At 34.5% G+C, this 23,357-nt stretch overlaps 1 protein-coding gene across 1 annotated transcript in view; it reads right to left on the minus strand.

Annotated features, from left to right (window-relative positions):
* The window catches only part of STIL (STIL centriolar assembly protein), a 57,679-nt gene extending 34,928 nt beyond the window's left edge, over positions 1 to 22,751 (minus strand). Inside the window, exons 1-12 of the mRNA XM_063105131.1 lie at positions 22,693 to 22,751; positions 21,953 to 22,039; positions 18,368 to 18,475; positions 16,476 to 16,588; positions 15,573 to 15,760; positions 14,266 to 14,513; positions 11,649 to 11,732; positions 10,314 to 10,400; positions 8,506 to 8,656; positions 7,338 to 7,447; positions 3,270 to 3,384; positions 977 to 1,936 (exon numbers count right to left, since the gene is read on the minus strand). Coding sequence (XP_062961201.1) covers positions 977 to 1,936; positions 3,270 to 3,384; positions 7,338 to 7,447; positions 8,506 to 8,656; positions 10,314 to 10,400; positions 11,649 to 11,732; positions 14,266 to 14,513; positions 15,573 to 15,760; positions 16,476 to 16,588; positions 18,368 to 18,475; positions 21,953 to 21,963 — 2,175 coding nt within the window. The 5' untranslated portion in view covers positions 21,964 to 22,039; positions 22,693 to 22,751. The remainder of the gene's footprint in view (positions 1 to 976; positions 1,937 to 3,269; positions 3,385 to 7,337; positions 7,448 to 8,505; positions 8,657 to 10,313; positions 10,401 to 11,648; positions 11,733 to 14,265; positions 14,514 to 15,572; positions 15,761 to 16,475; positions 16,589 to 18,367; positions 18,476 to 21,952; positions 22,040 to 22,692) is intronic.
* Between the last annotated feature and the right edge of the window lie 606 nt (positions 22,752 to 23,357).

The following is a 23,357-nucleotide window of genomic DNA, read 5'->3' on the forward strand; positions in this document are numbered from 1 at the left end:
GAAAATAGCTACACTAAAATTTTTGCTAAATGTTTATAATGATTTGTTAAAATCCAATTTATATTTTATAAGCTCAAAGAATTTACCTACGTTTAAAAAACAACAAAGCTAAATTTTTCTCAGGTGTTCCTATCCAAAATGTTTTTAATTTGAAAAACATCACGTCTTTTTTTTTTTCCAAAATACAAATGCTGATTCCAATTTTATAAAACAAAGATCTATTTGAAAACATCACATGTATGTATGAACATTACACATATATTTGCATAGTTACAGGATCACGAAAAAAATATGAAAGAATAAATTTCAGATTGTTCCCATCGGTATTAAGGGGAAGAGTGGAATAATTGGCTTGGAGTAGGTATGTCGAAGAAGGATGTCAGTGAGGAAAGAAAGAAAAGCAGACAATACTTGCAGACTACATTAGGCAAGGACATAATAAAAATACAAAGAACTCTGCAGAAAAGGGAACATTTCAGAATAAAGTGAGTAAAACAAGTCCAGCATATATACAGAGAGGTTGTAAAACTATTCCCTAAGGTACACTGGCTAAGGGTTAGTATTCATACTACAGGGTTAACAAACTAGAGATGTATCAAAATCTACTATCCAGCTTTTATATTTAGTTGTATATAAAAGTTTAGTAAATTATAGACTTTTCACTGGGGACAAAAAAAAAAAGAAAAATGCAATTATGTTGTAGGTTAGGATATGCACAAAACAGAAAGAAAGAAGACTTGCTTTCTAGTCCTGGTTCCACTACTAACTAGCAATGTGGCATTGGCTTAAATTATCCTCTAATTCTCATTTTACTTATCTGTAAAACAAGAGGACCTAGAATTCAGTTTCCAAGGTCCCTTCCAGTTCTGACATTTTACACTTTTATTCTATAAAATGTAATTACTGAAGAGAATTGCCAGATTTTAAGAACCCATATTAACACCAAGAATTTAACAGAAGAATGCACCAAGCAAACCTGCGCCTGAAGTAGTCTCAGCTGTCTGTCTTGTTCTGTGAGAAACCGATATGCATCTGGAGATAGTCCCATCATTCCATTATCTGACCCAGTCTTGGGTGTTTGCATGCACACTGCACAAAGATGTGGGTTACACGAGTCCATATGTGAAGGCAGTCTTGCCACAGGCGATGGTTCTACATTGCTGTGGGGAGAACCACCTGGGCCTCCTTGAAGTCTCAAGGCTATAGGACTACTTGAAGAATAGAATGCATTAGGGCACAGAGATGGACAACCACTTGGGTGAAATAATGAATGCTTCTGAAAGGCTTTGGACTGGAGCTCTTGAATGGATCCTACTGTATTTATTCCTTGCCAAGAATTTACTGGATTGTATCGAATATGGCCATGATGCTGACAACAACTGCAGACATTTGTGGAATAGTAAGATGATGGTGGGGGAGTAGATATCTGAAGTTCCATTGGTTTTCCTGAATTATGGGTTGAAAAAATAAAACTGTGTGGATGGGACTGTGGGACAAGAGAAGACTGCCTAGAATTAAATGTGGAGGGTCTTACAGGATACTCTTCTATTTGTACATTTCCAGCAGAAACTGCTTGAAGCTTTTCAGATGTATCAGGCCCGTTAAGAAAAGACGGTTTAACATTGTTCCTGATACAGGGGTTCCCTTTCACACAGGTGGATGATTGTCTTACTTTGCAATGTCTCAAAGAAACAGTGCCCTGGTTTAACTGATCTGATAATCCACTCAAGGATGGCTCTCCAGCTTCAGCTTCTGGGCTGTGTTTCTCATCACAAAGCTGGGGTTGCAATGGCTTCAAGTGTTCAGAGTGGTTTATCAACAAAGGAGGATTTTCCTTATTCACTATCTCCAATGACTTAGGCAGAGGGTATGATTCTATGAAATTGCCATCCAATACAAGTGAAAGTTCAGGAACAGATGGTTGGATCTTAGAAATCTATAAACAGGAAAAAAAGAAGAAAAAAGAATTTTTTAGGATAAAAATTATGCCTTCCTTTCCTTAGACCAGTATTTCCCAAATTATATCCAATTAGGTATTTAAAAAATGTTTATTCTTTGTTTAGACCATCAAATAAATGTTTTCTAGGCATGTTCTAGGCACTAGGAACACAATTGTATTGCTAGGCACTAGGAACACAATTGTCAGCAAAATTAACAAGGCCCTTGCCCTCAAAATATAACTAAGCATTTCCCAAACTTATTGAATAATGAAACTCTTTTTATTGGAACACTGATTAACATTGGTTAGGTCACAGAACACAATATGGGAAACTTGTTTTATACAATACACTTTTTTTTTTTTTTGTCTCTTTTGTGACCAGCACTCAGCCAGTGAGTGCACCGGTCATTCCTATATAGGATCCGAACCCGCGGTGGGAGCGCTGCTGCGCTCCCAGCGCTGCACTCTCCCAAGTGCGCCACGGGCTCGGCCCTACAATACACTTTTTTAACCCTCTCTCTGCAAAAAAATTATCACAGGCAGAATGCTTCAACAAATCTATGTTCAGGAAAAAAAAAATCTAGTAGCAAATAATGCTTATGTTCCTAAAATAATAAAGGATCTTCCAATAAATATTTCAGAATATTTATATACTAAGTGAAGTTACTCACTGTTATTCCTTCTACTAATATCAACTAAAAGAGTTGGAAGAAAGCAGAAAAAGTAAATAGAATACTTTCTGTGGTGAATTTGATTATAATTTGATATTAATTTTTAAAAATCTTTCCCATTCCTTTTTCTTCTAAAATAAATAATTAGTCCAATTAAGGTAAACAACAATTCTAAAATAACCCACTGGTTGGTAGCAATCAAAAAATTATGATGGGGTTTATTAGCAATTAACTTCTGAAAGCAAGTAGAACGTTTTCTCAGAATATAGTAATAAAAATCAACTTCGTACTCTGCTGATAGTTTAGAATGTTGAATCTATAATGGACTAAAAAGCACCAGATTCTGAAACCAAAACTCCTGAATTATAACTTAGGCAATCTATGCCTCAGTTTTCTCTGGGAATAATATGTACTTATTACATGTATATTATTATACATGTATGTATTTATGTATATATAATTACATATAATAAGATTTATGTGTACCCATGAGGTATCTCTCTCTGTCTCTATAAATATAACCATATAGATATAGATAGCTAGATAAATTTTAGCATAATACTTAAATAAGTTTAAGGTAGTAGTATTCAGTGCTTTAACATGAAGAAACTTTTAGTTGTCTAACCACAAGAGTAAATTTATTATAAGATCAGTGATACCTTCTGGCTCACTGGATGAGGACTAGGAATTGGTCTTGGACAAAAATCTTCATCTTCAACACCAGAGTCATGATCATTTACTGGCATTTTCCCAGGAGATAACTTTTGGGAAGACCTAAAGAGTAGAGGGGGAGACAAGAAAAACCTTCAGTAATCCAGTGTTCTTTCTTTTTGAAATTGAATAAAGCCCTTTGATAAGTCACAATAGTATTTCAATCGCTTAATTTAGTTTCTGACAACCACATATTATTTTACGATAGGGGGATCTGAACCCGTGACCTTGCTGTTACAAGGCTGCGCTCTAACCAACTGAGCTAACCAGCCAGCCAGGCCAATGTTAGTCAACTACAAAAGCTGGTCCATTTAGACTCATACTTAATAGACTACCCCATTTGCCTGATCATGGCTGGTTTAATCCAGTACTGTTAATGTCACAATAAATCAACAGTCAATGAGTATCTTCTGGTTGAACACTTTGAGGAATACAGAAATAAGACATTAACACTTACTGTCAAAAATTTTATAATCTGGCAATAGAGATGTACAATGACTATATTAAACACCCACTTATGTTAAAAAGGAAAACTAAATAAGAAATTACATTTCCCTGTCTACTTATATCTTTGGTGGGAAGATTCTTTGAGACATTGAGATACCAAATCCCATTTAGTCAGTTGTAATCACTGTATCACAGACAGCATGCTCCAGCAGAACACAGAAAAATTTAGAGTATTGGTACTGAGTTCGAAAGCTGAAATAGAGTTCAAGATTAACGACTTGGCATACAATATGCATTATGTTTTTTTGCATCCTAAACTAGGTAAAGTCTCAGTAAGATGCATTAGGGAAAAGAAAAGATAAGCCAGAAAGAAGATAAGAGAGCTTAGAATTCATGGGGTCCCTAAGAAAGCAGCCTGCATCCTGTTTCATGCAAGTTGAATCTTCCTAAGCAGGGAAACAACGGAAACCCCAAGATAGATTTGAAGATCTGACAGCAGAAAAGACCTTTGCCTCAAACCCTGGTAGTCTATAGAGACAGACATTCACAGAGTTCTTTCTGTGCAAGGTATTACAACAAAGCAATCAGAATGTCTATATGGTATGCTTAAGCAGATGGGTCTGCACCAGTTCTACAAAGCTTTCCCCCAACATCCAAGAATGACGTGGGAAATACAGAATGATATCTCATGTGGTCAGTGCAGCATAGACATGACGCAGAGAGCCAGTGACCTGAATAGGGTGAAAGGGGTTGCAGCAGAAACCTGCCAAAGATCAGATGTAAATGAAAACACCTCAGCAGATAGCAGCACAGATGAATGATAATAATGTCACCCCATATCACCATTATTGTCATACCATTAGTCCCTTCTACATTACATATAATCCCAGAGGAAAAGGGATGAAGAGACCTTGAATTGACTGAAATTTGGTTTCTATAACACAGTAGAATAGGGGCTAAAAATAAATATTAAGTTCAATTACTAAAAAAAATTACATTTTCTTGTACACTTGAGTTGTGGCATGATTAACATTCTGCTGTATACTTAACGATAAACACACACACAGAATTACTGACATTGAGCAATAAAATCCATTTCTTAGCTTTTTTTTTAATCACCCAAGGCAAAAAGGAAAAACTTTAGGTTGCATATTTATACCAGTTATTTAGGCGAGACAAACATTTTACTGAAATCCAAAATGACTGGTCCTTATTAAAGCTTTGGTCAGAGTTGAAAACAGACATGGTTTTAATCAACATTATTAAAGAAATTACCAGTGTCTCCTTAATTTGTTTTTTTTCTTCCATATTCAATAGAATGTTAAATAAAGCCTTAAAATTTAAGCCAGTAAAGATGCTCCTACAAAGCTTTCTGTAGGTGTTCCTACAAAGTTTTCTGGTGATCTCATCTGTTTCAAGAGTAACTTAAAAAGCCCAGAGAAGAGTGAGAGGGTATACTTTAGACATCTCTCCGATCCCCAGGAGCTTTGAATATGTTAATGTATGTGGTAAAAGGGAGTTTGTGAGTGTGATTAAGTTAAGGATCTAGGAGTTTGTGAGTGCGATTAAGTTAAGGATCTTGAGGCTGGCCAGTTAGCTCAGTTGGTTAGAGCACAGCCTTATAACTCCAAGGTCATGGGTTTGGATCCCCATACTGGCCAGCCACTGCCACCCCTTCCCCCCAAGAAATCCCAATCTTGAGATGGGGAGATTATGTGTATTATCCAGGTAGGCCCAATTTAATCACAAGAGTCCTTATAAGAGGGAGGGAAGAGAGTGAGAGTCAAAGAAAGAGAAATAAAGAGGGAAGCATAGGTGAGAGGGAGGGAGGGAGGGGCAGGGGAGGGGGGAGGGAGGGAGGGAGGGAGGGGGACGGGGGAAGGGAGGGAGAGAGGAAGAGGGGGAGAGGGGGGGGAGGGCGAGGGAGGGGCAGGGGAGGGGGGAGGGGGAGTGGGAGAGAGAGAGAAATTTGAAGATGCTGTGCTATTGGCTTTAAAGATGGAGTAAGGAAGGGGCCCTAAGACAAGGAATGCAGGTGGTCTCTAGAAGCTGGAAAATGCAATGAAACAGATTGTCTAAGGAATGCAGCTCTGCTAACACTTTGATTTTAGCTCCAAAGACCCATTTTGGACTTCTGACTTCCAGAACTGTAAGATAATAAATTTGTGTTGTTTTAAGCCACTATGTTTATAGTCATTTGTTATAGCAGCAGTAGGAAACTAATACAGATAATCATAATTCCCATTTTACGAATGGGATACTGATGTTTAGAACCAGGACTTCAACATGGATATGTTTGATACCATAATCTGAGCTCACAACTTTTTTGTGATGCAGCCCCTATGAATAGTTGGCATAGACGGCATCTATTTTAAACCTTTATCTTAGTTAATTTCTACCTAAAGAATCAAGTGTAAGGACAGATGACTGAATACCACATAAAAAGTCAAGCCATTTCATCCATAAGATAAAAGCATTCCAGTAATTCATAAAGAACAGCTACTTTACATCTGCTTGTTTCTAAACAGATGGTATTAAAGAGGCCCAAAGACGGTTCAGCATTCTAAGGCAACTTTTAACTGAGGTTATTAAATATTTGGCAAGTATTAACTCAAACTAATGAACCTCTCAAATAATATGGAAAACGCTCAATGCTACATCACTGAGTTAAAAATTCCATGAGGAAAGGGACTATGTCTGCACCTGTTTTGTATACCACCATATCCCCAGCCCTTAGCACATTACCTGGCACACAGCAGAATAAATGAAAAGACTAGAACAAGGATGTGATGACTAATTTTATGTGTCAACTTGTCTAGGCCTTAGTGCCCACATATTTGGTCAAATATTATTCTAGATATTTCTGTGAAAGTATTTGTTAGATGAAATCAACATTTAAATCAGTAGACTTATTGAGTAAGGGAGGTTACCCTCCATAACATGGCTGGGCCTCATCCAATCAGTTGAAGTGCTTAATAGAAAAAGATTGATCTCCCTGGAGGAAGAGGGAATTCTACCAGCAGACTGCCGTGGGACTCAAACTGCAACTCTTCTCTAGGTTTCCAGCTTACCCTGCAGATTTTTGACTTGCCGAGTCTAAAATCGTATACATATCTTGTTGGTTCTATTTTTATTTAGAAAAACTTGACTAACAAAAGGTAAGATATACTGACCCAAGATGTCACAAGCCCTTATTTAATTAATATTCTCCAAATATATTTGCTTTAAAAGTTTTAAAACAAACTATTTCTTTTTTAGGTAGAAGAGTTATTTTTATAGTAGTTTATCTGATAGGCCCAGGTTTAAAACTACAAGGAAGGCAAGAACAAACAAAAGCCACTAAACAAAAACAGGATGCTTCTTCCTAAGCAAGTTAATTTACTAATACTTTGTTTCCACTGTATTATAAATCAGCTCAAATGAGAACTGTATCAGAATTGTCATTTCATTAAAATTACCATCCAGTTTCCTAATTTCATCAGAAATAACTGGAGTTATTTTAATTACTCACTAAAAACTAAAGAACGTAATTTAAAAAGTACACATAATAATGAAAAGATCTCTTTTACCTCTTAATTGAAAGATTCTGAGAAATCTTGTTGAAAAACTCTGTTTCTGCATTTTGGTTTTCAGCACTGAGTTCAAAATGGATTAGATTTTTGTCAGAAGGTTCAACATTCTGAAATGAAGCAGATCATACTTTGACTTAAATAAAAACGCTTGAGAATTCTATTTAGACAAAAAGCAGCTCTGAAACGGGAGTTTCTGATTTCTATAACTGAAACTTTTTTTTAAACTTCTGATTTCTATAATTGAAACCATTTTTTAAAAAAACTGTCCATTTCCCTGCTCCGTAAGTGAAAGTGAAAACTTAATCACCAGTATTATGTAACTTAATAACCAGGGATTCAGTGAATATAATAACTATGAACCGAGAATGCAGCCTAAAGAATAAAATGATAGCTAATATATGCCCCTAAAATAGAAATAAATTATAGATTTCATTTAAGATGATTACATTTATAATTAAAATTAAAAAAATCTTGATTCACAAACATACAACCTATAAATGAACTCAAAGAAGGCATAAAAATCTGAGTGGAAGCACATAATTATTTAGAGGTATTCAATATTTTTGCAATAAAATAAAGTATGTATTTTTATTATTGGTCTGAGACCTAGGATAACCAACAATTTTATTGAAAAGCAGTCTTTGAATGTTTTTATATAATGACACCTATAGTTTGAAAGATCTACTTTTTCTGTGCTTATCATCTATGCATTTTATTAGCTATAGCAACAATCTATTCTGATTCCTTGGATTATATTATATAAATATTGACTTTTAAGTGTGAAAAACCATTTGTTATACCCATATATTTTAAAATAAAACAGTCAAGACAAAGAAAACACTAAGATCTCAAAATTAACTCTCAACAGTATAAAATGATATAAACTACTGATGTATTCTTCAAAGATTTTAGAAATACACGGGCAAGTTATTCTGTGGATAGCCTCTGATCCTCTATTATAATCTGGTTCTAAAGATATGGTTTAAGACTTACTTAACAAAAATTAACCATAAATGAATAAAGTTAGTATTTGATAAGATTGATTGTAAATAAACAAAGCCTAACAGTTTGAATTTCTGTTTTAAAGGGTAAAAGCCATTGGGTTTAAACTGCCAGAGTACAACCCTAAACAGTCATTAATGTACTAGGTAATAAAATCACTTACTTTGAAAAGATGTAAAGTTTCCTTGCTGGTTAGTAGCTGAAATCGAAGGTCAGATACATTGCTTTCACAAGGGAGGCATTGATAAAACTCAGGCTCCTTATGTGTCACAGAATAGAGAACTATGATAAAATTTCCAGATTCTGAAAAAACCCTGGACAGAAATGCCATTTAATTAAAATTTAATGATGATAACAATATGACATTCAAAGAACTCCATGTGAGTGTCCCAATCTAGTTAACAGATGATACTAAACAGTCTAATTTTTGGACAAAAACCAGGAGAGCAAATTTATGCTTACTTTTTAATGTTATTAATTTTTAATTTTTAAAATACATTTTATTATGAAACACATACAAGGGTACTTCACAAAGTTCGTGGAAAGATTAGTATTACCTTTTAATTCTATTTTTCCACAAAATTTTTCAAGTACCCTCATTATTCCTTACAAAACTTCAAACAAAACAGGAATGTATAAAATACAAAATAAAAACCACCCCAATTCCAGTCTCCAGTTTGGTGTATATACTTCCAGAACTTTTCTTTAGGCATACACAAACATTTTACATAATTCAACAAAAATGGGACCATATTATTTGCAAAAGCTATTTTTTCTTAATGACCATCTATCTTGTATCTCTTTCCATGTCAGTATTGTATATTATACCTCAGACTCCCTTATTCTTTTTTAGTGACTACCCAATATTTCATTTTATAGATGTGCCATCATTATAAACTCACCTAGGCTTCTAAAAATGGTTATTTAAATTAGTTACAATATTTCACTTTTATAAACCGTGATAAAATGAACATTAATTTTATTATTCACTAAATGACTCAAAAAATATTTGTAAAGTTATCAAGAGTCCTTAAAATATACACTAAAAACCAACTATCTAAAAATGCTTTTCGTAAATTCACACACACACACAAAAAAACCGGGAGGAGAAGACGTAACAACTACAATTCCTTGAAGTTGATACGACAGGCAAACAGAAAGGACATTGTTGGGTGGGAGGGGGGAGAGGGAGGAGGGAGGGAGGTTTCGGTAATGGGCCACAATAATCAACCACATTGTATATCGACAAAATAAATTAAAAAAAATAATAATAAATACATAAGTAAATTAAAAATAAATAAATAAATAAATAAAAATGCTTTTTTCAGTTGTCCACTTTGTAAAATGTTGAATGAGAAATAACTTAGGAATATGTTATACTACCAACAAAACAAAGCAGTGCAAGGATGGAGAGGCAGAACGTATGTTAATAGATAAAGTAAGAGGCAAATAGTAGCATCACATACAAAATAAAATTAAATGAGGAGTTGAGGCTAGAAACTGTTTCCCTAACTATTAATCCCAACACTTATGCTTTAGTTCCATGAAGAAAATTAAACATCTCATCTCAAATGTTTGTTAGTGTACTTGTAGTAGCACTGTGTACTTAAAACTCTTGTGAAGTAACAAATTCAAACTCATTTGCAGTTATCTCACTGGTAGTTAATCTTTTTATTTATAAACTATGATGCTACAACAGATAATCTCTAGGGTTTTTTTCCAACTCTAAAAAGTGTATGTTCTGTGGTACAGTTCTGTAGTTAGGCAAGTGAATTCCTTCATATTTCCAAAATTCTGCAACCTCATCTTTTTTGTCTAGTTTTATTCCCACTTACCATAAGGTTTGTTTTCTTAATGTACTCATTTATAAGCATTGAAAAGGTTAAGGCATTACATGAATTAAATGAAATCAATAAAATATGAATGGGGGAAAGATCAAAGTAAAATACTACAGAATAAAATATCACTTGCCTTTCTTGAATAGAAGAACTGAATATGTATCGCAAGCAACAAGCCCATACCTGAGGACTATAGATATGTATAATTCCAGACAGCCAACTAAAAGAAAAAAAATGAAATTAAAAACTATAGTCACTTACAAATTAACGTACTTTAGACTACGTTCTTCTCAAAGTCATATGGCAGAACCTTGGCATTTACCAGCAATACAATAAAAGACTTCACAAATAAGTAATCTACAAACGCCAGACCATGCTGATAATTAAGAGGGAGAATATACAGATATAGATATCTACATAACTGTATCTACCTATCTATCTATCTAGAAAACAAGTGTGCACTTCTCTCTCTGGAGAGAAAATGGTTGACAGAGGTGAAAGCAAGATGCTAGAATAAATTAGCCTGAACCAGAAAGAATGGGCTAAATTAGAGGAGACTGAAATTTGCAGCCTAAAATTACTTTATAGAGTTGTTGAGAGGAATAAATGCTGTAACATATGTAGGTAACCTGAAACACAGAATGCTCTTTTAAGTACTCACTTAGGCATCAATAACCTATAGCCAATACCAGGACCATAGCAAATGTAAGTAGGTTTCACAGTCCAGAGAATATTTGTGTATTCTCATTAACTTTGCACAAGCCATTCCCTCACATGGGTTGCCTTCCCCATCAATCCTCCCTTCTACTATCCAAACAATTATAGGTTCGGCTCAAGTATGCCTTCTCTAAGAAAATGTTCCCATCGTCTCTTTTAGAAATACTAATAGTGCTCACTGTCTATACTATCATTTCACAGCAAATCATATACTTCATTATTATTTACTTTTCTATGTGTGAATATATGAATGTTTTATCACCTCACTTTGATGATAAATTCCTTGGGAAAGAGCTTTAAACTACAACAGAGTATCAAAGATAATGTTATGCATAAGTAAGCACTCAATAAACACTAAATGAATATAAATCTCTGAATATATAACACTAAAGAGCATTTCTGCAATATTGCTTGGCAATAAATTTTAAACAGTTTTATCTTGAGCCCTGGGTTCTTTAAGTGCCTTAAGGACAAGGGATTGTGAGAGAAGGTTGAAGAAGTAGGACTCTAAGTCTTCAACTTCAACCAGAAGAATTTAGCTTTCATCTATTTTATATATTGGAGTTCTTCCTAACACTATGCAAAATCTTTTAGCTGATTCTATTATTAAAACAGATTTTTATTTTACCATAGGCCTTTGTGGCTTTATAAGATATCTAAATATTCATTGTACAAATGACTCACATGCATATCATATACATTTGAATACATAATTGGCTGAAAAGGTTTTCATAAATAATGCAATACTTACATTCCCACTAATGGTAGAGAATAAGCCTTGGGATCTGATTCCAGCAAAAGTAACAATTTGCGTGTTTCATCCATGGTAAGATATCTAAACAGAAGACATCATGTAAAAATAATTGAAAGTATGAACTTTTTACTTGAAAGAGATAATCTGAGTGCTGAAGCATATTTCATGTAGGGGAAATGATTCAAATGAACATCATCCCTCATGCACACAAAGTAGTTCAAAGTGACTTGGTAAAAGGAAGACACTGATAAAAGGAAGAGAGTAAAGAGATTTAATATCTTATAATTTTTATCTATTAAAATGGTCATTGAAGACTATACACCTTTAAAAAAAGTTTTCCTCTACTTTACCTACAATCTACTTTCATCAAAAGTGTTAACATTAAAGCAGACAATTTCAGAACCAAATAGGGTTCCTTGGGAGAAGTGAATTTCCTTTTTACTGAAAGTGTTCAAGCCTCCAGGTGACTCAACAAGACTACAACAGATGTGACTTTTCACTGAAGGAGGCTGAATTAGGGGAGGTATAATCAATCAACCCTCCATATACTACATTCCTCTAACTACTGTCAAAGAACTTTGGAACAAAAATGATAAAACCCAAAAACTCACTTTTCCCTAAACAGACATACTACATTTATATCTCTTTATTACATTTAGCATTGCAGTAGTTTTTTGGGTTTTTTTTTTTTTTTTTTTGCCAGCTGGCTGGTACAGGGATCTGAATCCTTGACCTTGGTGTTATAACACCACACTTTAACCAACTGAGCTAACTGGCCAGCCTGACAGTAAGTTTTAAGAAAACAGAAATCCACAGTAGCATTGCTGAGAGTTAATTTTATTGTTATGGCTTTAAATCACAGAGGTAAAAACAATGCTGTTAGTGATATACAGTCTTGATAGTACAACTGATCAGACATTTTATTGCTATAATAACCCTAAATCACAAAGATAATAAGCTTATCAGGCCATGTGACAAGAAGATTAGCCTGAGTTGGCATAAGATTTATGTATCAACAATGACACTTATACCTGCTTTGAAATCTCTCTCCCTGCATTGCCCATCTGATAAATTACTATTCCTTAAAAGAATTAGTTCAGGCTTTCCTTGATTTTCCCAGGCAATTTGGCACACCTTCCTGCTTTCCCAGCACTGTATATAAACTTCCATTATAGCACATCATGTTTAGATGTTAATATTTTTAATGAACAATAAATATAATTTTTTATCTATTTATTTCCAGTGTCTAACACAATTTTCATATTGGATCCTAATAAACATTAGGGTGAATAAGTGAATGTGGTTGGGGAAAAGAACAAATGTCACAAATTTAATAGATAATTCTAGATAGGAAGGGGCAAGGGGAATAGAGAAGTGATAAAATATTTAATATCCTGGTTACTATCAGTACGCCAAGGGATCACAGATGGGTAACTCAAAGAAAGGTAAATTCATGCTGCATGAGTAAATGGGAATGGGTACTAAGAAAAACAAATTAATTTTTTGGTTAATTTTAACAAAAAATCCCACGTCCCAGTTGAGAAGCACTCTATTGCTCTAAGAAAATTAAATGTTCCGTTTGATGCAAACATTTCTGGATCACTATGACTTTTGACCATTCCATGAGTCTGTAATACACCAACACTTTTTCCTTTTTGCCACTCCAACCAGAAAGCACTGTTCTGGTCAGAATCTGGAGCTCAAAATGCGACCTTACTTGCTACTGCAAACACTTTATGAAAAGACAGTCTTCTCTTCTTCTCATCCTCTTTTGAACAGGCATTTTTGAGGATAAGACTTGGAGTTGAGTGTACCTTGGCAAACATTTTTGGCTCTAGAGACCTAACAGGAACTAGGGTGGAGTCAGTGGGAAAGGAAGCCAGAAGCATAACGCTTAGAGCTTATTCTGGCCAAACTTTAAGCAGAGGGTGCTTACATTGTCTAACCTAGTTCAGTAGCCAATGGATAAAGAAAGTAAACGAAGTTTCAGGAATGTAGCCCTACTGAGGATTAGAAAGCACGCATTTTGGCTTACATTTCCTAAGAAACTAAGAGGGTGATAGAAAGCTGGAGAGGATTTCGCTCCAGCATCTGAGGAAATTCCACCTTCAGGTACTTGACCATTTGGTAAGCAAGAGTAGTATAAATCTTTATTTAATTATCCCCATTCTCCATTTGCAGTGCTCACTATTCATAGTTAAAACTGCATATTGTAAGTAAATTCTCCAGCCTCTTTTAGGCTCATAATCAGTCATATTATAGTTAAAAAGAAAAGAAAGAAAGAAAATGGCCTAAAACCTAAGTAAAATACAAAGGGCAAAATGACATAGAAGATAATTTCTCCTTACATTTTCAAGTCATAAAATATCAACCAATTTTAACATCATTTTTAACACCGATTTTTTGTGGGCTGGTGGGCACAACTCTTTGAAAGAAAACTCTATATCCAGCAGAAATGAACAATTTCCTTTTTACCGTCCCTGGCTATCGATCAAGTTGTCAGATCTCTGGCATGTAAACTAACTGCACAATTATTTCATATTATCTGAATATCCTGAAAACATACTAATGCAACCAATATTTAAAATTTGGGTTTAATATATCTTTCACTTACCCATATTTATAGGTCCCTTGAACTTGAGAAATATTTACATTACTGCTTAAGTTTCTTGCCAGAGCTGTTGGAATAATGGGGATGGGCTTCACAGGTGTGCATTTAAAGTTATTTGCTAGAGTTACTGCTGCCCAGTGCAAGTCAAACTCCACACTGTCCAAACTCTCCTTGGAGGTGATATGAGCTCTTAGGGAAAGCAGCTTACCACAGTCCAAGGAATCTTTACTACATACATGGTGCTGTAGAGCCTGAAGAATCAATATTAATACAGATATTTAAAAATTTTGAAATGTGTTCATATCTCTAAAGTTTATTTTATACAGTACATATATACACATATATCTTGCACTAACAAAATTAAATTAGTTCTGATTTACATTTCAATACTCATTTCCTCCATATGACCAAAAGATTACATGAACAATTATGTTAAGTAAATAATATTTACTGTCCGAAGCTCCATTACACATTTCTAACTTAGATGTCCTAACAGCACTACAAATTCTTACTAGGGAATGTCACACCCAATAAATATTTACTACATGGGAAAAAAATGGACATAAGTTAATTGACTCAGCCTTAGAGAATCTACAATCTATTCCTCTGATTCCTTTCATATTACCCCAAATTGTCAAGTTAGTTCTTCCTCTGTATTTGCTCATGCCCACTGTGTCCTTTCCAGTCTCACTGACACCAATCTACTCCAAGCTAATACATTCCTCTCTATACATACCCAACTACTGTGATAGCTACTCTCTCTGACTTCAGTCAGCTTACACTATCAGATTAACTATTCCTGATTTGACAGTATTTCCTCTTTTCAGAAACCTTCAGTGATTATATGGCCCATAAAAAAAAGTTCAAATTGCTTAGCTTGACAGACAAGGCTCTCTATAATCTGGCCAAACTAATACTCCAGTCTGATTGCCCAGAAAACCAGCAAAAATCTACACACTTCACAGTCCCCTAAGCACATCTTGAACTTTCCTATCTTGGTCACACTGCTTCCTCTTCCAGAATGCTACCCATATTACCTACCTAGGATTTTTGTCCTCAGAAACCACATTTAATTGAATTTTAGGTCCACAATAATTCACTCAGAAATTACTGTGAATACTTCTCAAATATGGTTTTATCAAATTTTAGCATACTATACACAATTTGTTTCTTGTGTTGAATTAAGAACAGGCTAGCCAGTTAGCTTAGTTGGTTAGAGCACAGCCTTATAATACCAAGGTCACAGGTTCGTATTCCCATACCAGCCAGCTGCCCCCAAAAAAGAATAATCAAGTTATCAACAAATCTACCTTAAAAGTTGAACTCAGGTCATCTGTATTGTGAACTATCATTTCTCTTGAACAAAATCCTTGGGTATGAACTTCACATGGAATCAAAAAGTCCCCAGGAAGAGACGCAGTAGGGGTTCTTTCTAAGCATTCTGGTACTTCTCGACCAGGATCAAAGCGATCTACTGTCAATGTTACACCTTCTTCATCTGAAGAACAAAAATAACAGCTATTATATAGCATGGTAATTAAAAACATGAAATCAACCGAGCAAGGCTACATAATAGCAAAGCATTTTATTCATGCCAATAGTATACTAAATTCTTATTTTAAAAAATGACTTGCTTATATATTCTTCCACCTGACTAGACTGTGAAGTCTATGATGGGTACTTTTACTCATCTTCATATCCTTTGTGCACAGCAAAGAAAATAAGTGCAAAGCACATATGTGCTTTGAATCAATAAACACAAGAATATTTCAAAAAGTTCATGAAAAAATAGAATTAAAAGACAGTATGAATCTTTCTGTGAACTTTTTGAAGTAGACTTGTATAAATTCTATTGTAGTCATACAAATAATTTTTTAAAGTACATTCATGCATTGCTTAATGATAGGGATACATTCTGAGAAATGCACCAGTAGGGGATTTTGTTGTGCAAACATCATAGAGTGTAGATGGTATGGCCTACTACACACCACCTAGCTATATATTACAGCCTCTAGTGCTCCTAAGCTGCAAACCGGTACAGCATGTTACTGTACTGAATACTGTAGGTATTTGTAACACAATGGCAAGTATTTATGTATCTAAACATAGAAAAGGTACAGTAAAAATATGGTATTACAATCTTATGGGACCACTATTGTATATGTAGTGTCACTGACTGAAACATTGTTATGTGGTGCATGACTATAAATTACCTTCATCCACTGTGAGAAAACCAAGTAAAAAGCATGGCAATTCTTTTTTATTCTGCTTAGCATGACGATAAGCAAGTCGGACAGACTTTTCAGTTACCACAAGCCTTGGATTTCTGCAAAATAATAAAAGTCTTTTATGAATGTGGTGGATATGATATCCTTAAAATCCCTCCTGCCATGAAATGCTGCCTAAAGTATAACACATATCTTTTACAATGTACAGAAAGTGATAACACCAAGGTCAAGGGTTTGGATCCCCATATCGGCCAGCTGCAAAAAAAAAAAAACCGTACAGAAAGATCATTGTGGGGAAATCCCAGGGTCAAAAGCAGAGGGTAGGAGGACCACCTGTAAACCGGAGCAGCAATAAGCAGACACTGAAGCTATAGTAGTTCTTCAGGCATTTACATAACTTTATGAACCATAATAGGAATTGACAAACTGTGAGGTTGGTCTCCCATTCTTGCAAATAAGGTTTGTTTGAAACAGTCACATCCACTTGCTTACATATTGTCTATGGACTTCAGATATTAGCATTATTGAATATACAATATAAATATAAGAAGGAATCCAAAATATAAGCAAAGAACAAGATACTATGAAAAAAACTTGCAAATATGAAAAAGAACCATACAAAACTTACAGAAAGAAAAAATATGATCAATTAAAAACTCAATGGATTATATAATCAACTGAGATGAGTACATGAATGTTTATTATTCTATAAACTGTGCATATATATTATAAACATTATTTCATATATATGTATACTTCCAAATTTAAAAAATCTAAATGAACAGGTTAGATGGCAGCTAAACATAGCTAAAGAGAAAATTAGTAGAGTTAAAAACGAAAGAAATTACTCAAAATGTAGCATGTAGAGACATGGAGAAAAGAATAAATAGTTCTAATAAATATGAACTTCCACAACACTTTCCCTGTTTTTGTCAATGATACCACATTTATTTGCCAATTACTTTAGAATTTGACAACTTTTTGACTTGTGTCTTCACTTAAGTTCCTCTATTCAATCATCATATGCTATAAACTTTCTTTCTTTCCTCTTGATCTGAATACTGCTATACTCTTCTAAGTCCTTATAACAGATACCATTTATTGAATAATTTCTTTTCCAGGCACTGTGCCAACTGTTTTAGAGTCTGTCTCATTTAATCCTTACAAGAGTACTATGAAACAGGTATTATTATAGCCTCTTTATAAATAAGGAAACTGATCCTTGGTTACTTTACTGAGGTCACAGAAATAAGTGGTAGAATCAGGACTTGACCCCCAAGGCACTCTGACTCCAGTTACTGAACCTTAAGACACTATAATATAAATCTATGTGATTACAGAAAATCATCTCACAGCTAGGCTGACTCTAGGCTCTCCCCACTATAATCCATCCTTGTTAGAAGACTGCTGTTAACGAGTAACTCCCTCATATACAAAATCTCAATGGACCTACTTTCTACTATTTTTAAGCCGAAACTTCTATGTCTTTCTTTCAAGGCCCTGGACATAGCCAGAATATTTCATACTCTTTCTAATCTGATCCACTCAAAATCAGTTCAATCTTCTCAATGTTTTACAAAGATACTATGCTGAAGCATAATACAAAATGCTTTCAGTTTTTATATTTCGTCTCTTGAATTTCTCCAATACTCAGAACTTTAGATTTGCAGAATACTTTAACTGTGAAATTCAGATTTTTCTCAAAAGCACAAGGAACAGATTTAAGAAGAAACATGGAATATTTCGACTGAGGGGAGCTTTTAAATGGAAAAGTAAAGAAAAATGAATAATAGATCACAGTAATCAACTCTGCCTTACACATCCTTTTATGACACCTATATATACTGCCTTGATTTGAAAAGAGAAATATATTATACCTGTAGTAATTGAGATGTAAATAGATGAAATCTCCAATTGGCATTGGGTTCCAAAGTGCACATTTTGATGGAGGAAAGTAGAAAGGTACCATCCTGCTTGAAGGAAACCTTTAAAAAAAAAAATTAAATTAAAGCACAAAGAAAAAAACAAACTTGGTAAAATTTTTATAAGAAATAGTTAACTGTCTTTAAATAACAGGGCTTTTCAGATTACTTTTGTAATTTTATAAGAGTTAAAAAATATTTTTTAAAAAAGTAAAAAGAAAAATCACCTCTAACTATTATCAGGAGAATATGCACTCAAAATCTAGATATGGCTTTTTTCTGTCCTTTTTTTTCCTATACATATATATATATATACACACACACATAAGCTTTTAACAAATAACTGGATGATCAGTCCTATAAAATCTTCTTCAAAAAAAAGTATATAAACCATGAATTTACATTTAAATTTAAAACTAATAATAATAATACAAAATACTGAAAAAAAATTTTTAATTAAAATCTGTCTTTCTGAACTAATTTCTGAATAATTGCTAGATAATAACCAGTTATGAAAAGCACAAAAACATTATAGAGTCTTAATTATTTTTCAGTGTTTCCAAATCTGATATCTTGGGCCCTGTGACACAAGTCTAATTATTGAAGCATCAAAAGGACATCATGTGGGCTTGGTTATAACACCAAGGTCAAGGGTTCAGATCCCCATACTGACCAGCCATCAAAAAATAAAAGGACATCATGATAAATAATTCCACAACAAAGATTCCAGAGACAATGTAAAGGAAAGTTTCAATGTTAAATCATATAGGGTAACATCACAAAGTTTAAATTTTACATAAGTGAGTAACATGAGAAAACCACAATAAGAAAAAGACAATGGAAAGGAAAGACCAGGGAGAAAATGACCAAAATCATCACATGCAATTAAAGCAGGAAAGGTCTCACAGTGAGCTTCCTACAACAGTGCATTTGCAGGGTGGCAGACTATTTTGAAGGAATATTTATCATATACATGAATATCGTTATAGATCTTAATTTCGTGTATCATCTGATGAAGATTCTCAACTAAAATACGAGCCCCAGTTTATTGATCACCCTTCTATATACTAGGCATCCTACTGGGCACTTTACATACACAATATTTCCCATTAAGACATTCTAGAAACACTTCATTATCCACTTTATAGATTAAAAACTGTAACTTTCCTAACATCATATAGTAATTAAGTAGCAGAGCTGGGACTTGAATCTAAATGTGTCTGATTTGAAAGCATATACTTCTAGGAGCTGAATGGTGTAGTAGTATAGAGCTTGGGTTCAAATTCTGACTCTACCACATTCCTGCTGTGTGCTTTCAAATCTTTGTCTTCATAAATCCTTATAAATCTTTGAGTTTATAATATATACATGAAGGATCCCATACCAGCCTGCTGCAAAAAAATAAATAAAAATAAAAATAATATTATGTGTAGGATTTTTGATCCCCTCTTTATGAGGACAGTCTGAGATTAAGAAATTTATTCAAAGTCACAAAGCTAGTAAATGACAAAACTGTCAGTTTATCTGTCTCTCTATTTAATATATTTGTCACTTACCCATCAGTGAAAAGCAGTATATCATGGGGGTAAAAGCAAAGAGCCTGGAAATTAACTGCTTGGGTCTGAAACCTGGCTTCACGGGCCGGCCCGTGGATCACTCGGGAGAGTGCGGTGCTGATAACGCCAAGGCCACGGGTTCAGATCCCATATAGGGATGGCCGGTTCGCTCACTGGCTGAGCGTGGTGCTGACAACACCAAGCCAAGGGTTAAGATCCCCTTACCGGTCATCTTTTAAAAAAAAAAAAAAAAATGAAACCTGGCTTCACAATGTGCTGGCTGTGTGACTTTCATCAAATTAATTAACTTCTCTTTGCCTCAGTTTCCTTGTTCATTAAACGGGTTATCAGTATCTCCTTGTAGAGTTATATTGTATATTAAATGAGTTAATATATGTAAAGTGCTTAAATAATTCCCATTTCATTGTAAGCGTTCAATGTTAGCTATTTCTTTTTCATTCTCAGTAATCCACAATACCTTTAAACTCAACCTACACTACTTCAGTTTTACTTTCCTCAGCAGTACAGAAGTCGTGCCAGGTTTAAATCCTAGCTATACTATTAACTAACTCTATGCACTTGGGTTGGTTAATCTCTCTATGCTACAGTTTCCTCATTTAAAAAGTTAGAAAAAAATAGTACCTATTTCATATGTTTGTTATGAGGATTAGATAATAAGTGCTTAGCACAGCATCTACCACATAACAAGACTTCAATAAATGCTGTTATTGGTCTTTTTCTTAATCTAGAGTATACAGGTAGACTTTGAATGCAGGGGAGATATAAACTTCTCTCTGAAAGTGGGTGCAAAATTTTGCATGTATGTATGTAAGTGCTTTTTCTTAGAGAATTAAATGCACAGCTCTTATCAGATATTCAGAGGGTCTGTAACACCTAAACACCCACACATACACTAATCAGAACTGCTAAACCTCCGAGATTACTGAAAACCAGAGGTTACTATATGAGTAAAAGATACTAGAGTTGAACATGCCAGGAATGACCAGTTTAAATCACATGAGTATATGTCTTACCTAGAATGCAAGAAATGAATTTGACCCCATGGTCCATCAGACAATAAAATAAAAGATACATTGAACTTTTTACACAACTATACCTTTTAAAGAACAGAAGTTAATAAATTTTCAAATAAGAGGTGGCACTGGGGTAGAACAGAAGGGCAAGAATTAAAGCAAAAGGAATATGATATCCTTCCTGGGACATGTTTCCCATTGTCTTCACTAAGAACATCTGGCACAAGGAAAGACAATATGGAGAATAAAGGTACCTCATGGATGTAATTCTAATTTGGAAGAAAAAAAAATGCACATGTCAGCATTAACTGTCCTTCCCTAGGGGAAAAAGAGCCATGAATGATCCAAAGAGCCAAATAACACAGGCCAATATGCCTGGTCCCAATGTCAATGACAGACTGAGAAAATTAGGAGACAGGTGGCAAGCTCCTCCTTCCTATTTTACGAGTGGGAAAGGCTTAAGGACATTTGAGGAAATTTGGTGTACCCAGTGTGAAATTTTTCCCATCAAGGAATTAGTGTTTGGAAGAGGAAAGAAACCCAACCACTTTCCCACTTGTCTAGGATGTAAATAAAAACCTATGTAATTTATAGCCTCAGTAGTTCAGGTACTATTTCCCATCAATGAAAAGATCCTCAGTGTAACTAAGCGAAGGAGAGAACGGAACTTGTATTTATTGAGTGTCTACTAAGTACCAGACCCTTTAGTTTAGTAACCTTATTTAACCCTTTGCAATAATCTTCTGTTAGATAGATTACCATTCCCATATTACAGATGAGTAACTGAGACTTAACTTGATCAAGGTCACCCATATAATAAGTGGTAGAGCTGGGATATGGACCCAGATTTTCCTGATTCTAAAGATTATGTTCTTTCTTCTCTTCTGACCTACCTTCCCAAGTTATGTGAGCAGCTGTGAAAAAAAATTTTTTAAAAACTATTTCTATACCTGGTATTCATCTGGGGACTTGCAAGAGGATATACAGGCTCCACAATATTTGGTGAATGATTTATTCAGTTTGGAATCCTCAGTATCCTAAAGAAGTAAAGAGAATATTACTCATGAATGATAAAACCAAAGAATAAGAAGAAACATGATTTAACCACATAACGAAATTACAGGTAAAACTAGGTTACTTATATTAATGTGACTATAGGTTAATAAGATTAAATGCTTGTAGATTCTGCTGATCATTTTCATACTTTACAGTCATCCTGCCTATAAATTAATGTTAGTATTTATTCCAGGCATCAAAATCTACCACTGTATCTATTCATTAAGGAAAGCACAGATTCTGCCCCAAAATCTTTGTATCAAATTAGTGAGGTGGGGAGAGCAAATAATATTTACATATGGGATTTTGACCAGAAGCCTCACAATCCTCAGAAAACTATGAGTCAGCAGATAGGAACAATTTGGGCTAGGTATTTATTGGGCCTATAACAAAGTCATCAAGGAATCTTCAGTCTTGTGGCAATGATAAGAGAAATACTGCATCCCCCAAAATTGACTTGTATCAGTGAAAAATCAGTATTATTTTTTGGGCTCACATGTCCCCTTGGGGTACTCTCATCCACTCCCATTGTTTCCAAATCTTCAGCTTCCACCTTTCTTCTGAGTTTCAAACTCATATTTCTAATTGCCCAGTGGGTAGCTCCATCTAAATATTTTCAAAACAAAATACACACCTCATAGTCCTTTCTTTACAGTTCAGTATTTCTTATACTATTTCAAGTTTCAGACTTCTTTAGGTCCTTCACATTCTGTTTCAATTCTAGAAAAAAGGAATTGTCTGAAGCAATTAGGGGGGAAAGGATTATTAATGAAGGTGCAGAAGTCATTTAGAAGGCACTTTTTAGGTAGTCAGAGGCTGAAAATATTTTTAAGAACAAAATCCTATTGAAAGTACCCTTGTAAGGTTGATCAAAAGGTCCCTCAGATATTTGGACTTCAAAAGTTTAATGCAGCTTCTATGGAATGCAAGCTTTAACTCTAAAGCCCTTCCACACCACTTGCTTTTCATGGATAATAGTATTCAGGCTGATAAATGCAACTCTATAAAGTATATAAAGGGCCATTTTTTCTTCTTTAAACAGAAGTGTCTTAAAATTTCATATCTGTCTCATCCTTCATGCATTGAGGTGAAAACATGGATAATGCTGATCCAATTCTCATTTTAATACAATACACATAAGGTAGTTTATTCTGACAGGGTTACGAAAGCAATTTAAGCTAATGAAACTAAAACTACACAACACCTATACCCAGCAAAACATATTCTCCTTGGATAACGGCATCATCATATATCAAATGGAAACCATCAAGTTATCCTCTCCTCTTCCTCCTCCCTCTT

The sequence above is a fragment of the Cynocephalus volans genome, chromosome 8, assembly GCF_027409185.1.
Source record: "Cynocephalus volans isolate mCynVol1 chromosome 8, mCynVol1.pri, whole genome shotgun sequence".
Taxonomy (NCBI): domain Eukaryota; kingdom Metazoa; phylum Chordata; class Mammalia; order Dermoptera; family Cynocephalidae; genus Cynocephalus; species Cynocephalus volans.